A 22,030-nucleotide genomic window follows, 5' to 3' on the forward strand; every position below is an offset into this window, starting at 1 on the left:
CACATATGAATTAACATTTACATGAATTAACAACACTTATATGAATTAACATTTATATGAATTAACACATGAATTAACAACATTTATATGAATTAACAACACATGAATTAACAACATTTATATGAATTAACGACATTTATATGAATTAACAACATATGAATTAACAACATTTATATGACTTAACAACAATTAGCAACATTTATACGAATTAACGACATTTATATGAATTAACAACATTTAAAATGAATTAACACAAGAATTAACATTTATATGAATTAACCCTTATGTTAATTAATAACATTTATATGAATTAACAACACTTATATGAATTAACAACATTTATATGAATTAACAACACATATTAACAACCCTTATATGAATTAACAACACTTATATGAATTAACAACATTTATATGAACTAACAACACTTATATGAATTAACAACATTTATATAAATTAACAACACTATATGAATTAACAACACATATGAATTAACATTTACATGAATTAACAACACTTATATGAATTAACATTTATATGAATTAACACATGAATTAACAACATTTATATGAATTAACAACACATGAATTAACAACATTTATATGAATTAACGACATTTATATGAATTAACAACATATGAATTAACAACATTTATATGACTTAACAACAATTAGCAACATCTATACGAATTAACGACATTTATATGAATTAACAACATTTAAAATGAATTAACACAAGAATTAACATTTATATGAATTAACCCTTATGTTAATTAATAACATTTATATGAATTAACAACACTTATATGAATTAACAACATTTATATGAATTAACAACACATATTAACAACCCTTATATGAATTAACATTTATATGAATTAACAACACTTATATGAATTAACAACACATATTAATTAACAACACTTACATGAATTAACATTTATATTAATTACATTTATATGAATTAACAGCACATATGAATTAACAACACATATGAATTAACATTTATATTAATTAACAACACATATGAATTAACAACATTTCTATAAATTAATGACATTTATATGAATTAACAACACATGAATTAAAAACATTTAAATCAATTAACACTTATATGAACTAACAACACATATGAATTAACATTTACTTGAATCAACAACATTTATATGAATTAACATTTATATGAATTAACAACACTTTAATTAACAACATTTATATGAATTAACAACACATGAATTAACAACATTTATATAAATTAACAACACATATAAATTAACAACATTTATATGAATTAACAACACTAATATGAATTAACCACATTTATATGAATTAACAACACTTATTGAATGAACAACATTTATATGAATTAACAACACATGAATTAACACATGAATTAACAACGCTTATATGAATTAACATTTATATGAATTAACACATGAATTGACAACATTTATATGAATTAACAAAATTTATAGGGGAACTGCTGCCATTTTACTGATACCTGACCAGCTGAACTGTATGACTGCTGCTTAATGCGTGCTGTTAACGATGGTACTGATACCTGACCAGCTGAACTGTATGGCTGCTGCTTAATGCGTGCTGTTAACAATGGTACTGATACCTGACCAGCTGAACTGTATGGCTGCTGCTTAATGCGTGCTGTTAACGATGGTACTGATACCTGACCAGCTGAACTGTATGGCTGCTGCTTAATGCGTGCTGTTAACGATGGTACTGATACCTGACCAGCTGAACTGTATGGCTGCTGCTTAATGCGTGCTGTTAACGTTGGTACTGATACCTGACCAGCTGAACTGTATGACTGCTGCTTAATGCGTGCTGTTAACGATGGTACTGATACCTGACCAGCTGAACTGTATGGCTGCTGCTTAATGCGTGCTGTTAACGATGGTACTGATACCTGACCAGCTGAACTGTATGACTGCTGCTTAATGCGTGCTGTTAACGATGGTACTGATACCTGACCAGCTGAACTGTATGACTGCTGCTTAATGCGTGCTGTTAACGATGGTACTGATACCTGACCAGCTGAACTGTATAGCTGCTGCTTAATGCGTGCTGTTAACGATGGTACTGATACCTGACCAGCTGAACTGTATGGCTGCTGCTTAATGCGTGCTGTTAACGTTGGTACTGATACCTGACCAGCTGAACTGTATGACTGCTGCTTAATGCGTGCTGTTAACGATGGTACTGATACCTGACCAGCTGAACTGTATAGCTGCTGCTTAATGCGTGCTGTTAACGATGGTACTGATACCTGACCAGCTGAACTGTATGGCTGCTGCTTAATGCGTGCTGTTAACGATGTTACTGATACCTGACCAGCTGAACTGTATGACTGCTGCTTAATGCGTGCTGTTAACGATGGTACTGATACCTGACCAGCTGAACTGTATAGCTGCTGCTTAATGCGTGCTGTTAACGATGGTACCGATACCTGACCAGCTGAACTGTATGACTGCTGCTTAATGCGTGCTGTTAACGATGTTACTGATACCTGACCAGCTGAACTGTATGACTGCTGCTTAATGCGTGCTGTTAACGTTGGTTCCGGAAGCAGGGATACCAAAGCTGTGTTTGCTTTGCTGATGGGCTGAAAGTATTAGAAGGCAGCATGGGATTACTGTCCCTAATTATCAGCGTCTAGTAGATGTGCTACACTAGGACAGACAGATGGACAGACAGCCAGCATGGAAAACACAGATGGAGACGGAGAGGCTTTTATAATGACTCTATTGTGTCAGTTGGTCTTTGTAGGTGGTGGTGTATGGATGTGAGTAACCTGTGTGTGCTTATGGCTCTTAACGTACTGGTTGATTAAGCATGTGCTTCTTCTTCTTCTTCTTCTTCTTCTTCTTCCTCTTCTTCCTGTGTTCAGGTAATCCCAGAGTCAACGCTGAGCTTTGCCTGCGCCTGCCTCCTCCCCTGAAGCAACACCGTAACACCGACACAACAACCCAGCAACACACCAGCACCGGGTAGGACAGCATCACCATGCACCGACTTCATCCATCTTTCCTCTCTCTCTCTCTCTGTGTCCTTCTGTCTGTCTCTCTGTATCTCTCTCTCTCTGTCTCTCTGTATCTCTCTCTCTCTCTGTGTCCTTCTGTCTGTCTCTCTCTCTGTCTCTCTGTATCTCTCTCTCTCTCTCTCTGTGTTTCCTTCTCTCTGTCTCTCTGTATCTCTCTCTCTCCATCTCTCTGTATCTCTCTCTCTGTTTCTCTGTATCTCTCTCTCTCTGTGTCCTTCTGTCTGTCTCTGTCTCTCTGTATCTCTCTCTCTCTCTCTCTCTCTCTCTCTCTCTGTGTTTCCTTCTCTCTGTATCTCTCTCTCTGTATCTCTCTCTCTGTTTCTCTGTATCTCTCTCTCTCTGTTTCTCTGTATCTCTCTCTCTCTGTTTATCTGTATCTCTTTCTCTGTATCTCTCTCTCTCTGTTTCTCTGTATCTCTCTCTCTCTCTGTCCCTCTGTATCTCTCTCTCTGTATCTCACTCTCTCTCTCTGTGTCCCTCTGTATCTCTCTCTCTCTGTATCTCTCTCTGTCTGTTTCTCTGTATCTCTCTCTCTCCGTCTCTCTGTATCTCTCTTTCTCTGTATCTCTCTCTCTGTCTGTCTGTCTGTCTCTGTTTCTCTGTATCTCTCTCTCTGTCTGTCTTTCTGATGTCTGTCTGTATCTCTCTGTTTCTCTGTATCTCTCTCTCTGTCTGTTTCTTTGTATCTCTCTCTCTCCGTCTCTCTGTATCTCTCTTTCTCTGTATCTCTCTCTCTGTCTGTCTGTCTGTCTGTCTGTCCGTCTGTCTGTATCTCTCTGTTTCTCTGTATCTCTCTCTGTATCTCTCTTTCTCTGTATCTCTCTCTCTGTCTGTTTCTCTATTTATCTCTCTCTGTTTCTCTCTCTGTATCTCTCTTTCTCTGTATCTCTCTCTCTGTCTGTTTCTCTATTTATCTCTCTCTGTTTCTCTTTCTGTATCTCTGTCTGTTTCTCTGTATCTCTCTCTGTGTCTCTCTCTGTCTGTTTCTCTGTATCTCTCTCTCTCTCTCTCTCTCTCTGTTTCTCTCTCTCTGTCTCTCTCTGTTTCTCAGTTTCTTTCTCTGTATCTCTCTCTCTGTCTGTCTGTCCGTCTGTCTGTATCTCTCTGTTTCTCTGTATCTCTCTTTCTCTGTATCTCTCTCTGTCCGTCTGTCTGTATCTCTCTGTTTCTCTGTATCTCTCTTTCTCTGTATCTCTCTCTGTCCCTCTGTCTGTATCTCTGTATCTCTCTTTCTCTGTATCTCTCTCTCTGTCTGTTTCTCTATTTATCTCTCTCTGTTTCTCTCTCTGTATCTCTGTCTGTTTCTCTGTATCTCTCTCTGTGTCTCTCTCTGTCTGTTTCTCTGTATCTCTCTCTCTCTCTCTCTCTCTGTTTCTCTCTCTCTGTCTCTCTCTGTTTCTCAGTTTCTTTCTCTGTATCTCTCTCTCTGTCTGTCTGTCCGTCTGTCTGTATCTCTCTGTTTCTCTGTATCTCTCTCTGTCCGTCTGTCTGTATCTCTCTGTTTCTCTGTATCTCTCTTTCTCTGCATCTCTCTCTCTGTATCTCTCTGTTTCTCTGTATCTCTCTTTCTCTGTATCTCTCTCTCTGTCCGTCTGTCTGTATCTCTCTGTTTCTCTGTATCTCTCTCTCTGTCCGTCTGTCTGTATCTCTCTGTTTCTCTGTATCTCTCTTTCTCTGTATCTCTCTCTCTGTCCGTCTGTCTGTATCTCTCTTTCTCTGTATCTCTCTCTCTGTCTGTCTGTCCGTCTGTTTCTCTGTATCTCTCTGTCTGTCTGTCTGTCCGTCTGTCTGTCTCTCTTTCTCTGTATCTCTCTCTCTGTCTGTCTGTCTGTCTCTCTCATGTGAATGAAGAATTGGACCATTAAAAGTCAAAGTTCTCTGTCTGTCCGTCTCTCTCTGTCTCCCTGTGTGTGTGTGTGTGTGTGTGTGTGTGTGTGTGTGTGTGTGTGTGTGTGTGTGTGTGTGTGTGTGTGTGTGTGTGTGTGTGTGTGTGTGTGTGTGTTCGTCTCTCTCTCAATTCAGTTCAATTCAATATGTGCTTTATTGGCATGACATACGTTTTGTACATATTGCCAAGGCATGTAAAACAACAACAACACAACAATGATTGTAAGAACAGCAACAACAACAATGATCTCTGTGGGTCTCTCTGTCTCTTTATTCAATTCAATGTTCAATTCAATTCTCTCCATGTCTGTCTTACCTCTCTGTCTTTGCATTGTTTATGAATGGCTTCCTTGTCTTATCTTGAACTGGTGTTTATTGTGGGCTGATGTCAAACTGTGTGTGTGTGTGTGTGTGTGTGTGTGTGTGGTGTTCTCAGTTCCTCCAGCCCACTCCTCTCTGAAACTGCTGACAGACCACAAGGTACGTCACCTCACCTCTCCTCTGTTCTTCTCTACTCACCTCTGTTCTCTCCTGATCTCTGTTTTTCTCTCTTCACCTCTGCTCTTCTCTCCTCACCTGTTCTTCTCTCCTGACCTCTGCTCTTCTCTCCTGACCTCTGCTCTTCTCTCTTCACCTCTGCTCTTCTCTCTTCACCTCTGCTCTTCTCTCCTCACCTGTTCCTCTCTCCTCACCTGTTCTTCTCTCCTGACCTCTGCTCTTCTCTCTTCACCTCTGCTCTTCTCTCCTGATCTCTGTTCTCCTCTCCTCATCTCTGTTCTTCTCTCTTCACCTCTGCTCTTCTCTCCTCACCTGTTCCTCTCTCCTCACCTGTTCTTCTCTCCTGACCTCTGCTCTTCTCTCTTCACCTCTGCTCTTCTCTCCTCACCTGTTCTTCTCTCCCCACCTCTGCTCTTCTCTCTTCACCTCTGTTCTTATCTCCTGACCTCTGTTCTCCTCTCCTGACCTTTGCTCTTCTCTCTTCACCTCTGCTCTTCTCTCCTGACCTCTGTTCTCCTCTCCTCACCTCTGCTCTTCTCTCCTGACCTCTGTTCTCTTCTCCTGACCTTTGCTCTTCTCTCTTCACCTCTGTTCTTCTCTCCTGACCTCTGTTCTCCTCTCCTGACCTTTGCTCTTCTCTCTTCACCTCTGCTCTTCTCTCCTGACCTCTGTTCTCCTCTCCTGACCTCTGCTCTTCTCTCCTGACCTCTGTTCTCTTCTCCTGACCTTTGCTCTTCTCTCCTCACCTGTTCTTCTCTCCTGACCTCTGTTCTCCTCTCCTGACCTTTGCTCTTCTCTCTTCACCTCTGCTCTTCTCTCCTGACCTCTGTTCTTCTCTTCACCTCTGCCCTTCTCTCCTCACCTGTTCTTCTCTCCCCACCTCTGCTCTTCTCTCTTCACCTCTGCTCTTCTCTCCTGACCTCTGTTCTCCTCTCCTCACCTCTGTTCTTCTCTCCTGACCCCTGTTCTCCTCTCCTGACCTTTGCTCTTCTCTCTTCACCTCTGCTCTTCTCTCCTGACCTCTGTTCTTCTGTTCACCTCTGCTCTTCTCTCCTCACCTGTTCTCCTGTCCTGACCTCTGCTCTTCTCTCTTCACCTCTGCTCTTCTCTCCTCACCTGTTCTTCTCTCCTCACCTCTGCTCTTCTCTCTTCACCTCTGCTCTTCTCTCCTGACCTCTGCTCTTCTCTCTTCACCTCTGCTCTTCTCTCCTCACCTCTGCTCTTCTCTCTTCACCTCTGCTCTTCTCTCCTGACCTCTGCTCTTCGGTCTTCAACCCTGCCCTTCTCTCCGGACCTCTGTTCTTCTCTCCTCACCTCTGCTCTTCTCTCCTGACCTCTGTTCTCCTCTCCTGACCTCTGCTCTTCTCTCTTCACCTCTGCTCTTCTCTCCTGACCTCTGTTCTTCTGTTCACCTCTGCCCTTCTCTCCTCACCTGTTCCTCTCTCCTCACCTGTTCTTCTCTCCTGACCTCTGCTCTTCTCTCCTCACCTGTTCTTCTCTCCCCACCTCTGCTCTTCTCTCTTCACCTCTGCTCTTTTCTCCTGACCTCTGTTCTACTCCTCACCTCTGCTCTTCTCTCCTGACCTCTGTTCTCCTCTCCTGACCTTTGCTCTTCTCTCTTCACCTCTGCTCTTCTCTCCTGACCTCTGTTCTCCTCTCCTCACCTCTGCTCTTCTCTCCTGACCTCTGTTCTCTTCTCCTGACCTTTGCTCTTCTCTCTTCACCTCTGTTCTTCTCTCCTGACCTCTGTTCTCCTCTCCTGACCTTTGCTCTTATCTCTTCACCTCTGCTCTTCTCTCCTGACCTCTGTTCTCCTCTCCTGACCTTTGCTCCTCTCTCTTCACCTCTGTTCTTCTCTCCTGACCTCTGTTCTCCTCTCCTGACCTTTGCTCTTCTCTCTTCACCTCTGCTCTTCTCTGCTGACCTCTGTTCTTCTCTTCACCTCTGCCCTTCTCTCCTCACCTGTTCTTCTCTCCCCACCTCTGCTCTTCTCTCTTCACCTCTGCTCTTCTCTCCTGACCTCTGTTCTCCTCTCCTCACCTCTGTTCTTCTCTCCTGACCCCTGTTCTCCTCTCCTGACCTTTGCTCTTCTCTCTTCACCTCTGCTCTTCTCTCCTGACCTCTGTTCTTCTGTTCACCTCTGCTCTTCTCTCCTCACCTGTTCTTCTCTCCTGACCTCTGCTCTTCTCTCTTCACCTCTGCTCTTCTCTCCTCACCTGTTCTTCTCTCCTCACCTCTGCTCTTCTCTCCTGACCTCTGCTCTTCTCTCCTCACCTGTTCTTCTCTCCTCACCTCTGCTCTTCTCTCTTCACCTCTGCTCTTCTCTCCTCACCTCTGCTCTTCTCTCCTCACCTCTGCTCTCCTCTCCTGACCTCTGTTCTTCTCTCCTGACCTCTGTTCTCCTCTCCTGACCTCTGCTCTTCTCTCTTCACCTCTGCTCTTCTCTCCTGACCTCTGTTCTTCTCTCCTCACCTCTGCTCTTCTCTCCTGACCTGTTCTCCTCTCCTGACCTCTGCTCTTCTCTCTTCACCTCTGCTCTTCTCTCCTGACCTCTGTTCTTCTCTTCACCTCTGCCCCTCTCTCCTCACCTGTTCTTCTCTCCTGACCTCTGCTCTTCTCTCTTCACCTCTGCTCTTCTCTCCTCACCTGTTCTTCTCTCCCCACCTCTGCTCTTCTCTCTTCACCTCTGCTCTTCTCTCCTGACCTCTGCTGTTCTCCTCTCCTCACCTCTGCTCTTCTCTCCTGACCTCTGTTCTCCTCTCCTGACCTCTGTTCTTCTCTCCTCACCTGTTCTTCTCTCTTCACCTCTGCTCTTCTCTCCTGACCTCTGTTCTCCTCTCCTGACCTCTGTTCTTCTCTCCTGACCTCTGCTCTTCTCTCCTCACCTGTTCTTCTCTCCTCACCTCTGCTCTTCTCTCCTCACCTGTTCTTCTCTCCTCACTCTGCTCCTCTGTTCTTCTCTCCTGACCTTGTCTCTTCTCTCCTGACCTCACCTCTGCTCTTCTTTCTTCTGTTCTCTGACTTGCTGTAAATGGACCAGAATGGAAACCAATGTGTGAGAAGTCTGTATTCATTCTTTAACCCTGTTCGAGGAGCTGTTTGTTTCCGAATGAATGACGTCCAGATCTGTTTTCACAACTATAAAGCTGAATGCTAAAATGATTCAAGATCACCACACAACTTGTCTAAATGAAAACCAGGCGACTACATAGGTCTTTTATGTCATCTATACATAACACATATTTACATGTATTTATCTCATATTGGCCAAAAAATCTATTTTTGTACATCTGCAATACGATTAAGAACCACCCTTTCATCAGTCCATCTGGTGAATGTCCGCTCTCTGGCCAACAAGCTGGACAAACTGCTACTCCTAAATGGAAAAACCTCAGACTTTTCCAGATCTGCCACCCTGTGTCTCACCGAAACCCAGCTTAGTGAGCACATACCAGACAGTACACTTCATCTGCCGCAGTTCCAACTCCTCCCGGGGGGACTGCCATATGGAGCTATCAGGAAAAGTACAGGGTGGGGGCATATGCTCCTAAATAGACGAAGGTTGGTCTACGGATGTCATAGTGTTGAAGAAACCATGCAGCCCTCACTTGGAGACCTTTTGCCTTGACTGTAAACCATTCTGTTCACCGTGGAAATGTTCATCATTTATTCAGATCGGTGTCTATATCCACCCCAGACCTGTGTTAAAGAGGCATTAAAACACCTGGCTGGTCAAATTACAAACATGCAGCACAAATATCCAGACTCCCTACCCGTTGTCCTTTGTGGGATACATGAATTACAGGAATACAGTGTTACAGGAATTGGTCCTGCATCACTGCCAGCTGTTTTCTGGCTTCTGCCTTTGTGAGAGTTGGCTTTGTGAGGTCGATAACGGCTGTTTATTCTCTTAGTATCACTTGTCTATATTCTACCCTAACCTCTTCATCTCTTTCACTGACTTAGCTATTTTTTGTGCTTAGTTCACTTATCGCTAGATTCTCTAGTTTTCTTTCTCAAACGACTCGTGTTAGTAGGCAGCCTCTCGTTCCTAGTTTACTAGCTTCGAGCTTTGCCTAGCTTAGCAGTTAACTCTATTGCATTTACAGTCAAAGCAGCCTCATTAAAACGAAGGTGTGTGGGGACTGTTCTGCAGTTACAGATAGGTTGGCGCTACTACAGAGACGTGTCCGTGAGTTAGAGCAGCTTCTTTTGGCTAGGATAACGTTAGACTTGATGGGCACTTCAAATAGCCTTAGCCCAGGGCTTGATAGCAGACCTGCAGTAGCTCAGCCTTGCGGGCAGATGCGGCGGAGTTTGTCTGTGTTTGCCGGCGTGGGAAGGCTCGCAAGAGCAAGCCACCGGTCGTGTGGCCTGGTCTGCAGTCACCTCTCCCAACTGCAAACCGGTTTTTACCCCTCATCAGATATGGTGAGGGGCAAAAACCAGTTTGTGGGAGAGGCATGCTGGCCGGTAGCCAGCATGCCTCTCCATGTAACATTCCTTTCAACTCCACAGTAGACCAGTTAAGTTTTACATACTCAAAACTGCTATAATCACCCTTCTGTGCGAAGTTACAACTGAGGTCGCCACTTGTGTTCATCATAAGTACTCGCCTGTAATTTAACGTGACCACATCATAACTCTACACTCCCCCCTCTTCTAGATGTAACACAAAATACATTACAGCGACACAAACAACAGCTATGTTGCATAACTTGAGTGGCACAGATCCCTGAATGCAACAGTATGAGTGGGGTACAGCACATAACAGGAACCTGTCAAACTGACATGCCAGAAAAGGGTGAGATGGCATGTGTAACTAATAAGGTACAGAATAACCAACAAGGAATCAGGAATCAATCACTGGAAGAACAATATTTCTCAGAATGCACACATTAGTTTTATCAGTCACTGGAGCTAAGTGGGGATGTAATCCTGGTTGGGGTGGCTGACTCTTCCTGAGTGAGTCATCACAGGTGGTCTACCACCTGAATCACTTGAGGTGATTTCTGGTGTGGCAATGGACGGTGTGAGTGGTGCAGTGTCAGCGCGGACAGCTTCTGTATCAGGTGCTGCTGAAGTGGGAATTTGTGGCAGGCCGTCCTCAGAGATGGCCGGTGGGGGTTCATCAACTCGGAGAAGGTGTCGCCGATTCCTGATGTAGTTGGTTCCTTGGGATGTTATTATGTAGGTTTCAGGCTGAGGGGCTGGGCCCTCTACTCTTGCTAACCTGTCAAAACCACATGCAGCCTGCACCCTGACGGTTTGACCTGGACTTCATGCATGGAGGCACTGAGCATCGCGGTCATGATATGCTTTCACTTCCAACACTCTTGACATACTCTTCCTTCAGAATTACCTCTACCCCGTTTCTCTTCCCATTCGCACCATGGTAGAAGAGTTTGAACCCACCTCTGATGCTCCTGGCCTGACTCCTCTTCCACCTGATCTCTTGCACACACAATATACTTACCTTTCTTCTCTCCATCATATCAGCCAGCTCTCTCCCTTTACCAGTCATAGTACCAACATTAGAAGTTCTGACTCTCACCTCCACATTCTACTCCTACCCTTCCTCCACTCCCGCTGTCTCTGGACATGCCTTCCCCCTCTCCTTTTCCTTCCCCCAACAGTAGCATAGATTCCACCAGAACCCTGCTGGCCAACAGTACCAGTGGCGGTCATTGGTAACCCGGGCCTCGACCGATCTGGTTTGGAAATCTGATTTATGGCCTGCATGTGTGATTTGGCAAAGGTGTTACACCGGATGCCCTTCCTGACGCAACCCTCCCCATTTATCTGGGCTTGGGACCAGCACTAAGAATGCACTGGCCTGTGCATCCTCAGTGACTGGGTTCCACTCTGGCCTCCTGTCTATCAAAGAATTGATTTTAAAACTCTGCTCTTGGTTTTTAATATCAGAACGAGTGGGATTTCACTCCTACCCAAAACCACCGTGGGCGGTCAACATGACGGCCGGTGTTTAAACTCTACATATATGTGTGTCAAGATAAATACCCAGCTGTTAGTGTGTCTGTTAAGAAACTAACTGACACCAACAGTAACATTTTAACAACTATAATACTAGTTTTAAACAAGTTAAACTTCAGAGACACATGGTCCAACTTGAATAGCAAAACTGAAAAAGTGAAGATATTACCTGAAAAACCAAACAGAAAACACATACTGTTAATCTAACAAACGTAACAAGGCTGGTAAAACCGGAAATGTAAGAAAAGAACTGAAAATAAATATTGAAACAGTCCCAAACAACGACCGCAGCTTGAAAACTACTAGAACGACCGTGGGCGGTCATTTTGACCGCCGCGGTTTTTAAACTCTATATTGCGTCAAGGTAAATACCCACCTGAGATATTAATGCATTACATATGTTAGTGTGTCTGTTATGAAACTGCTGACAACCAAATTACCGTTTGAACAACTTTAATACTGTTTTTAAACAAGTTAAAATGGCCGCTGTCCAACGCCTGTAAATACTAAGGCGCCTCGGTGGTAGTCACGGTGCGTCTGTAACCAGACATGTTGGACATCATCACACGTCAAGCTGAGACTGTTTGTCTACACTAGAGGGCGCTAGTGTGTTTCTAGGACACAGCCACGAACTTCACACAGGAAATGATGCGGCCAACACACGTCACAAATACTGACATGACGCACACCATCACGCAGACATTACGAGACGGTCATTTTGACCGCCCACGGTCGTTTTAGGTGTTAGGTAGATCTTACCTAACACATTACCCAATTTCCCCTCGGGATGAATAAAGTGTAGAAAATTAGGGGGGCAGTCCGGGAACCGCCACAGCCAGGACGCAAACTCGTGTCTCCCACTCTGCAAGCGACAAGGTTAACCAGTCGAATAAAGGGTCCGACCCGGTAGTCCAGGACCAACGTGTCTCCTTATCCATGCACGTTACCCTACCCCCCTCCTTTGGGAATATCAGCTCCTTCACGCCTCTGGGCGCACACGCTTCCGAAGACCTCACGGTCTCACCATCCCACATCCCACACACAATGTAGTGAATTAGGGAGGCAACCACAGGAACTGCCGCGGCCGGGACGTGAACCCGTATGAGACATCGCTGACCGCTCGACTAAAGGGTCAGACCTGTTAGTCCAGGACCAACGTGACTACTTATCCATGCACGTTACAGTATTCTGATTATCATAACTTTCTTTTTTGTGCAATTGGTGTAAAACTCTTTTTAATGCAAATACATGCAATTTTAGGAGCATTCAGGGAGCAGCAGGTCTGTATCTTTTTTTCCCCCACAAACTTATTAAACTTTGAAAATCCAAAATGGTCATAATGAGCGTCTTGGGCGTTCTAGTGTGGTTTAGGGCCAAAATACATTTCGGATCTTCTGCTACACTATGAACCATCCAGACCTCTCAGATGGTCTGGGACAGGTCCGCTTTCTGTCCCCAGAGTCAAAACTAAACATGGACAGGCAGCTTTCAGTTTTTAAGCACCACATATCTGGAACAAACTCCCAGAAACCTGCAGGTCTGCTGCACCTCTCAGTTCTTTTATATCAAGGCTGAAGAGTTCTCTGTGCCGCTGCATACGATTAAATGAAATTTGAAATTGTCATCTTCACTGCACTGTAAATGTACTCTTTTTTTAAAATCTGTTTATTGCCTATGTTTAGTCTAGGGCACTTTGACTTGCCTTGATGCTGAAATGTGCTATACAAATAAATTTGCCTTTTCTTGTAAGTAAAGTAAAAATAATCTATATACGTTAATTAAAAATGTCTGCTAGTTTGAAGGGACTGTCTGTCTCTATCGTGTGGACATTGTCTGTGTGACCGTCTGTCTCTCTGGCTGTCTGATCATTTGTCTGTCTGACTGTTTGCCTGTCCTCCCGTCTAGTTTCCTCCAGATCGCCTCTCTTTCACCGGGGGTTTCCCTCCACTCTCTCTGCCAGAATCCCTTATCGGATCTGGGATTCATCCAGGCGACGTCCCCTCTCTCCTCTCTGCTCCTCTCTTGTATCAGCAGGGCAGATGGAAGCAGATGACCCCCCTGCGCCGGGCCTCCTCTCCAGGGCTAACAGCCAAATAGATGGGGGCCCGGCTCTTGCTGGTGTTCCAGTCTTAAGGGGACATCAAATGAACCCAGACAGCAGCAGGTGAGACATAAAATGACTGAACTGGAGATTCGGTCCACAGGTTCCTATTGACCTTCGGTGTGACCGCTCAAGATTTAAAAGCTCAATGTGTAAAATGAGTCAGCCCTCATGAATATTCAGCTGAATATGATTGAAGACATCAGATATGGGGAGATCATCTACCATCAGAGCTCAACACAGACTGACCATCATAAAACACACACCCCACTTTTTACACCACTGCCTCGCCTTCACCTGGGAGCTGCAAGGACAGACACTCCAGGGCTGTGTCTGAAAACTCAACATACTACATGTTAACCTACTACATACTACGTACTAACCTACTAACATGCTGAGATACTGCATACTAACATATCGGAATACTATGTGATAAGATACTAACATGCTAGCATACTAACATAGTAGCATACTAACCTACAAACATATTTCAAACTAACCTACTACATACTAACCTGCTAACATATTACACACAACATACATACTGCATGCTACACACTATATACTTCTTCTTTCAGCTGCCATCGTTAGGGGGCGCCACAGTGGATCATCCGTTTCCATCTCTTCCTGTCCTGTGCATCTTCCTCCATCACCAACCACCTGCATGTCCTCCCTCACCATATCCATAAAGCTCCTCTTTGGCCTTCCTCTTCTCCTCTTCCCTGGCAGCTCCATATTCAGCATCCTCCCCCCTAATAAATCCAGCAACTATGCACATGTCCATCTCAATCTCGCCTCTCTTGCTTTGTCTCCAAACCATCCAACCTGACCTGTCCCACTAATATAATCATTCCTAATTCTGTCCTTTTTCATCCCTCCCAAAGAAAATCTTAGCATCTTCAACTCTGCCACCTCCGCTCCACCTCCTGTCTTTTTGCCAGTGCCAACATCTCCAGGCTAGACAACATAGCTGGTCTTACTAGCATCTACAGGAGCCTCAGGGCCCGCAATACCAGACTCAAAAACAGCTTCTTTCCCCAAGCTGTTACCCACCTGAACCTGGATACTCACTGAATGTCTGTAAATATGTTTATACTTGTGCTCTTTATTTACTTAGCTTTACCTTTTAGTCTCATGTCGTCATCTTCAGTCGCTGCTCCAGGGTAGGGTCGCTGTGGCAGCAAGCTAAGTAGGGCACTCCAGGTGTCTTTCTCCCCAGCAACACCCTCCAGCTCCTCCTGGGGGATCCCAAGGCGTTCCCAGGCCAGATTGGACCTGTAGTCCCTCCAGCGAGTTCTGGGTCTACCCCAGGTTCTCCTCCCAGTTGGCCGTGCCCGGTAAACCTCAGAAGGAAGGCGCCCAGGAGGCATCCTAATCAGACTTCCGAACCATCTCAACTGGCTCCTTTCGACGCGAAGGAGCAGTGGCTCTACTCCGAGATCCCTCCGGATGTCCGAGCTCCTCACCCTATCTCTAAGGCTGAGTCCAGACACCCTACGGAGGACACTCATCTCAGCCGCTTGTATCCGCGATCTCACCCTTTCGGTCACTACCCAAAGCTCATGACCATAGGTGAGGGTTGGAAGGAAGACTGACTGGTACATTGAGAGCTTTGCCTTCCAGCTCAGCTCCCTCTTCACCACAACGGTCCGGTACAACGTTCGCAATACTGCTGATGCTGCACCAATCCACCTGTCTATCTCCCGCTCCAGCCTACCCTCACTCGTGAACAAGACCCCGAGATACTTGAACTCCTTCACTTGAGGCAACAACTCATCCCCAACCTGGAGGGGACAATCCACCATTTCCTGGTAGAGAACCATGGCCTCAGACTTGGAGGTGCTGACTCTCATCCCGGCCATTTCACACTCAGCTGCAAACCACCCCAGTGCACACTGGAGGTCACGTTCTGATGAAGCCAACAAAACCACATCATCTGCAAAGAGCAGAGATGCAATTCTAGGTTCCCAAAAAGGACACACTCCTGACCTTGGCTGCACCTGGAGATCCTGTCCATGAATATCGGAGACAACGGACAACCTTGGCTTACCAGGATTATTGAACATGCATAAAGACATTCATATTTTTTATTTTCTTAAGTTTTGTGTTTCTTCTTAACAATAAATTTTAAACAAATCTTGCTTTGCTTACTTTATCAGTGATGTTCAGATGAAAAACCCGAAGGCCATTTACAAAAGCACTGGAGCAACATAACGATGGCAGCCAGGCTAATGAGATGGACTGCAGAGTATCAAACACCTTTGTGTCTCCATCTCTCCAATTGCCTCTCTCTCTCTCTCTCTCTCTCTCTCTCTCTCTCTCTCTCTCTCTCTCTCTCTCTCTCTCTCTCTCTCTCTCTCTCTCTCTCTCTCTCTCCATCTCTCTCCATCTATCTCTCTTTGCATTCCTCTCTATCCATCTAGCTCTCTGTCAATCTGTGTCTCTGTCTCTATGCGTCCGTCTGTCTGTGATGCAGGTCTAGAATTCGTCCGTCTGTTGGGACTGAGTGATAAGAGTATCTTTTATTAAGGACTGGTGATATTGCCTTAAAGGTCATGACAGGTTTCACCTAATAAGCTAAATAACGCTCTCAATTCAGAGGAAATTGAGTTGTGTAATTTTTCTGTCACTCTGCTGCTGTTTGGTGGAAGACATGCAACCACATGGAATTACAATATCACTAGTTTCTAACCAAATATCCTGTCTGTCTGCTTCTGTCTGTATTTCTATCTATTGCTGTGTCTTTCTTTTTCTCTCTGTCTGTCTCTGTCTATTCTTCTGTCCGTACTCATGTCTATCTCTTTTCCTGCCTGCCTCTTTCTTTCCATCTGCCTCCCTGACCATTATCTCCATACCTCTCTGTTTTTCTTCTCTGTCCATTGTCTATCTTTTTCTCTTTCTATCTGTCTGTCTGTCTCTCTGTCTGCATCTTCATCCTCCCCAGTGGTTTTGGAGATCAGACGGTGGACTCAGAGAAAAACATCTCCTTCCTCCTAAAAGAGTTGGATTCACTGAGGGACCTCAACCAGGAGGTACTACCGCTCTCCTCCATTGCTCCTCTATTTTTCCTTCGTCTGTCCTCCACTACTCCTTCGTTCCTCTTCCACTGCTCCTTCATCTCTCCTCCATCTTTCGTCATCACTCCTCCCTCCATCAACCCTTCATGTCTCCTCCATCTTTCCTCCATCAGTCTCTAGCAATCTATTTTGTCTCTTCATCCATCTAGATGAGTAGATACAACAGACACTGCAGATGAGTAGATAAAACAGGCACTGCAGATGAGTAGATACAACAGACACTGCAGATGAGTAGATACAACAGACACTGCAGATGAGTAGATACAACAGGCACTGCAGATGAGTAGATACAACAGACACTGCAGATGAGTAGATACAACAGACACTGCAGATGAGTAGATACAACAGGCACTGCAGATGAGTAGATACAACAGGCACTGCAGATGAGTAGATACAACAGACACTGCAGATGAGTAGATACAACAGACACTGCAGATGAGTAGATACAACAGACACTGCAGATGAGTAGATACAACAGACACTGCAGATGAGTAGATACAACAGACACTGCAGATGAGTAGATACAACAGGCACTGCAGATGAGTAGATACAACAGACACTGCAGATGAGTAGATACAACAGGCACTGCAGATGAGTAGATACAACAGACACTGCAGATGAGTAGATACAACAGGTACTGCAGATGAGTAGATACAACAGACACTGCAGATGAGTAGATACAACAGGCACTGCAGATGAGTAGATACAACAGACACTGCAGATGAGTAGATACAACAGACACTGCAGATGAGTAGATACAACAGACACTGCAGATGAGTAGATACAACAGACACTGCAGATGAGTAGATACAACAGACACTGCAGATGAGTAGATACAACAGACACTGCAAACCCTATGAGTTGCTAGACGAGCTGATGGCTGTGTGTGTGTGTGTGTGTGTGTGTGTGTGTCTGTGTGTGTGTGTGTGTGTGTTTTAGCTGAAAGCCCAGCTGGTCCAGAAGGAGAGGGAGTTGGAGAGGAGGCAGGTGGAAGACGAGTTGAGGGAGGCTGAGCTCGAGGCTCAGGGTTGGGAGAGACCTGCAGGTAAGTTGGGGGGGGGGGGGGAGGGGGACTACATTTAGTCTCCATAGGCGAACAGCAGAATAAAGTCCTAATGGCAGAGGTTAGCCAGGAGGAAATAGAGAAAGCAATTTCCAGATTGAAGGGTGATAAAGCGCTGGGAACAGATGAGGGATAGGAGGCCTTTAAGGATCAAATACTGCCCATACCTTTTGATTGCTTCAATTATACAATTAAAGGACATGGAGGGAGGCAATCATTCCGATTATTCCTACAGGGGGGACGGACAGAGAAGAGCATAGCGCATTTAGACCAATTTCTGTATTGAACATAGACTATAAAGTTGTGTGTGTCAATATTAGCTAAAAGACGAGAACACGTAACACCAGAACTAGTGCATCCAGACACCACGGGCTTTGTAGGTGATAGGCAGCCTCGAGATGTTAGAATGTTAGACGGTAGTTGCATGTGACTGGTCATGGGATGAACACTTGAGCCACAGTAATTAGTTTGGATGTGGAAAAGGCATTTGATTTAGTTTGTTGGTAGTATCTGTATTTGGCACTGAGAAGATTTGGCCTCAAAGACAATTTTATTAGATGTATTAAAACTCTGTACTCCTCACCAAATGCCAGAATGAAGAGTAACAGACACATCTCAGATTATTAACTTGGAGAGAGGCTGCCGCCAAGATTGCCCCCTCAGCCCCGCCGAGTTCCCTTTATTTATCAAACCCTTAGCACAGTAAATTAGGGATGACCTTATCCACGACATCCATAGTGTTGTGAATGTGGTGTTCATTACTGCCTACCAACGGGTTCAGAATAGATGCTAGAAACTTAGAGAGGTTATAGGTCACTGAGTTAATCATACTAACAATAGGCCATAATGGCACATCCTGTTTATGTATCTTAGGTAACCCATACAGACTAGGTGCAGCGTCCCCTGTCTATATAATATGAAACAACATTCTGTCAGTAGCATTGTCCTGTTCTAACAGCTTCACACAATCTATCACCTTTTTCTTCTGACCACTGCCGGGATCTGGTTTCAGGGGCTCTTAAGTATTCATGTCGCTGAGTAACGTCATAACTTTCTCATCATAGTCTGTCTGATTGATACAACAGTGCATCTGCCTTTGTCCATCAGAAGGATAATGATGTTATTGTCCTTAGTAAGAGTTGTGAGTGAATTCCTCACGGCCCTGGTGATGTTGGATGGCGGCAACATGGGGATCGCCGGTTCGAACCTCCATGTTACCTTTGGCTTGGTCCGGTGTCCCTACAGACACAATTGACCGGGTCCGCGGGCTGGGAAGCCGGATGTGGATCTGTGTCCTGGTCGCTGCACTAGCGTCTCCTCTAGTCGGTCAGGGCGCCTGTTCGGGGGAGGGGGGACTGGGGGGAATAGCGTGATCCTCCCACGTGCTACGTCCCCCTGGTGAAACTCTTCACTGTCAGGTGAAAAGAAGTGGCCGGTGACTCCACATGTATCAGAGGAGGCATGTGGTAGTCTGCAGCCCTCCCCGGATCGGCAGAGGGGGTGGAGCAGAGATCTGGATGGCTCGGAAAATAGGGTAATTGGCCAAGTACAATTGGGGAGAAAAAGGGGGAAACCCCCCCCCCCCCAAAAAAACTGTGAGGAAATGGACCAATGAGCCAAAACTGGAGCTCCAGGCCTGCCTCGACTGCACTGACTGGAGTGTTTCTGAGGCTGCATCTACAGACCTGGACGAACTTACTGACACTGTGACATCTTACATCAGCTTGTGTGAGGACATGTGTGCTCATCATCAAAACCTTCTGTACCTTCAACAACAATAAGCCCTGGTTCTCAGCTAAACTCAGGCAGCTTCCTCAGGCCAAAGAGGAAGCCTACAGGGGTGGAGATAGGATCTGCTACAACAAAGTCAGAAATACACTCACATAGGAGATCAGAGTGGTAAAAAGGTGCTACTCTGAAAAGCTGAAAAACAGGTTTTCTGCCAATGACCCAGCATCAGTCTGGAGAGGGTTGAAAGACATTACCAACTACAGGAGACCATCCTCCCACACTGCAGGAAACCATCATCTGGCTGATGACCTAAATGGGTTTTACTGCAGGTTTGAAAAGCAAACTTTCACACCCCTCACCCTCTCCAGCCACAACACACAACCAACTGCACTCCCTGCCAGCCCCTCTCCCCTCCCCACCGAACCCCCACCCGCACTCAGGATCTGTGTCCAGGACATGCGTCAGCTCCTCCAGAGACAGAAGACCAGGAAGACACCTGGCCCAGATGGTGTGTCACCCTCCTGTCTGAAAGTATGTGCTGACCAGCTGGCCCCCATTTTCACTCTGATCTTCAACAGATCACTGGAGTTGTGTGAAGTCTCCTCCTGCTTTGAGAGCTCCACTATCATCCTGGTCCCCAAGAAACCCCGTATCACAGGATTAAATGACTCCAGGCCCATTGCCCTTATATCTATAGTCATGAAATCCTTGGAGAGACTGGTGTTGGCCCACCTGAAGAAAACCACAGGCCCCCTGCTCGACCCCCTGCAGTTTGCCTACCAAGCAAACAGGTCAGTGGAGGATGCAGTCAACATGGGATTGCACTAAATCCTCCAACACCTCGACTCCCCAGGGACCCACGCAAGGGTCCCATTTGTGGACTTCAGCTCAGTGTTCAACACCATCGTCCCAGATATCCTCCACTCCAGACTCGCCTGGCTCACTGTACCAGCCCCATGTGCCAGTGGATTAAAAATTTCATGACAGGGACAACCGGGTAGTGTAGCAGTCTATTCCGTTGCCTACCAACATGGGAATCGCTGGTTCGAATCCCTGTGTTACTGCTGGCTTGGTCAGGCGTCCCTACAGACACAATTAGCCGTGTCTGCGGGTGGGAAGCCGGATGTGGGTATTTGTCCTGGTCTCTGCACTAGCACCTCCTGTGGTCACTCAGGGCGCTTGTTCGGTGGGGGGGGGGGGCTGGGGGAATAGCGTGATCCTCCCACGCACTACACCCCCCTTGTAAAACTCCTCGCTGTCAGGTGAAAAGAAGGGGCTGGCGACTCCACATGTATCGGAGGAAGCGTGTGCTAGTCTGCAGCCCTCCCCAGCTCGGCAGAGCGGGTGGAGCAGAGACTGGGACAGCTTGGAAAATAGGGTAATTGGCCAAGTACAATTGGGAAGGAAAAAATATCCCGCCAAAAAAAAAAAACTTCTTGACTGACAGGAGGCAGCTAGTGAGGCTGGGGAAAATCACATCCAGCACCCAGACAATCAACACTGGCACCCCCCAGGGATGTGTGCTCCCCCCTCTACTCTTCTCCCTCTACACAAATAACTGCATCGCAGCTGACCCATCTTTAATGAATGAGCTGTGTAATGAATGAGCTGGGTGCTGGTTTAATCAGAGAAACATGTTTAATCTTACATGAAATATATTGCTTTTTCTTGACACTGAACTTGTCACGCACACACATGCTGTGTGGGTGCGTGCGTGCGTGTGTGTGTGTGTGTGTGTGTGGGTACGTGTGTCTGTGTGAGTGTGTATTCGTGCGTCATCAAGAGAAAGGAGGGATGCTGTGTATTGATGCGTTTGAAGATTGGAAGATGTAATCCTCTGGTATCAACACAGAGAAAGAGACAGGTAGACACAGGTGACTAGAAAGAGACAGGTAGGCACAGGTGAATAGAAAGAGACAGGTAGGCACAGGTGACTAGAAAGAGACAGGTAGGCACAGGTGACTAGAAAGAGACAGGTAGACACAGGTGACTAGAAACAGACAGGTAGGCACAGGTGACTAGAAAGAGACAGGTAGACACAGGTGACTAGAAAGAGACAGGTAGAGACAGGTGACTAGAAACAGACAGGTAGGCACAGGTGACTAGAAACAGACAGGTAGGCACAGGTGACTAGAAAGAGACAGGTAGACACAGGTGACTAGAAACAGACAGGTAGACACAGGTGACTAGAAAGAGACAGGTAGGCACAGGTGACTAGAAAGAGACAGGTAGACACAGGTGACTAGAAACAGACAGGTAGGCACAGGTGACTAGAAAGAGACAGGTAGACACAGGTGACTAGAAAGAGACAGGTAGACACATGTGACTAGAAACAGACAGGTAGGCACAGGTGACTAGAAACAGACAGGTAGGCACAGGTGACTAGAAACAGACAGGTAGACACAGGTGACTAGAAACAGACAGGTAGACACAGGTGACTAGAAACAGACAGGTAGGCACAGGTGACTAGAAAGAGACAGGTAGGCACAGGTGAATAGAAAGAGACAGGTAGGCACAGGTGACTAGAAAGAGACAGGTAGACACAGGTGACTAGAAACAGACAGGTAGGCACATGTGACTAGAAAGAGACAGGTAGGCACAGGTGAATAGAAAGAGACAGGCAGG

The 22,030-nt window shown here is 45.7% G+C and overlaps 1 protein-coding gene across 1 annotated transcript in view; it reads left to right on the top strand.

Moving 5' to 3' along the window:
- The window catches only part of mipol1 (mirror-image polydactyly 1), a 128,507-nt gene extending 107,269 nt beyond the window's left edge, over positions 1–21,238 (top strand). Inside the window, exons 3-8 of the mRNA XM_056296266.1 lie at positions 2,902–3,001; positions 5,378–5,421; positions 13,339–13,597; positions 16,479–16,566; positions 17,551–17,656; positions 21,189–21,238. Of these exons, the coding sequence (XP_056152241.1) occupies positions 2,902–3,001; positions 5,378–5,421; positions 13,339–13,597; positions 16,479–16,566; positions 17,551–17,656; positions 21,189–21,238 (647 nt within the window). The remainder of the gene's footprint in view (positions 1–2,901; positions 3,002–5,377; positions 5,422–13,338; positions 13,598–16,478; positions 16,567–17,550; positions 17,657–21,188) is intronic.
- Positions 21,239–22,030: the final 792 nt, after the last annotated feature.

The sequence above is a fragment of the Lampris incognitus genome, chromosome 16 (genome assembly GCF_029633865.1).
Source record: "Lampris incognitus isolate fLamInc1 chromosome 16, fLamInc1.hap2, whole genome shotgun sequence".
Classification (NCBI taxonomy): Eukaryota; Metazoa; Chordata; class Actinopteri; order Lampriformes; family Lampridae; genus Lampris; species Lampris incognitus.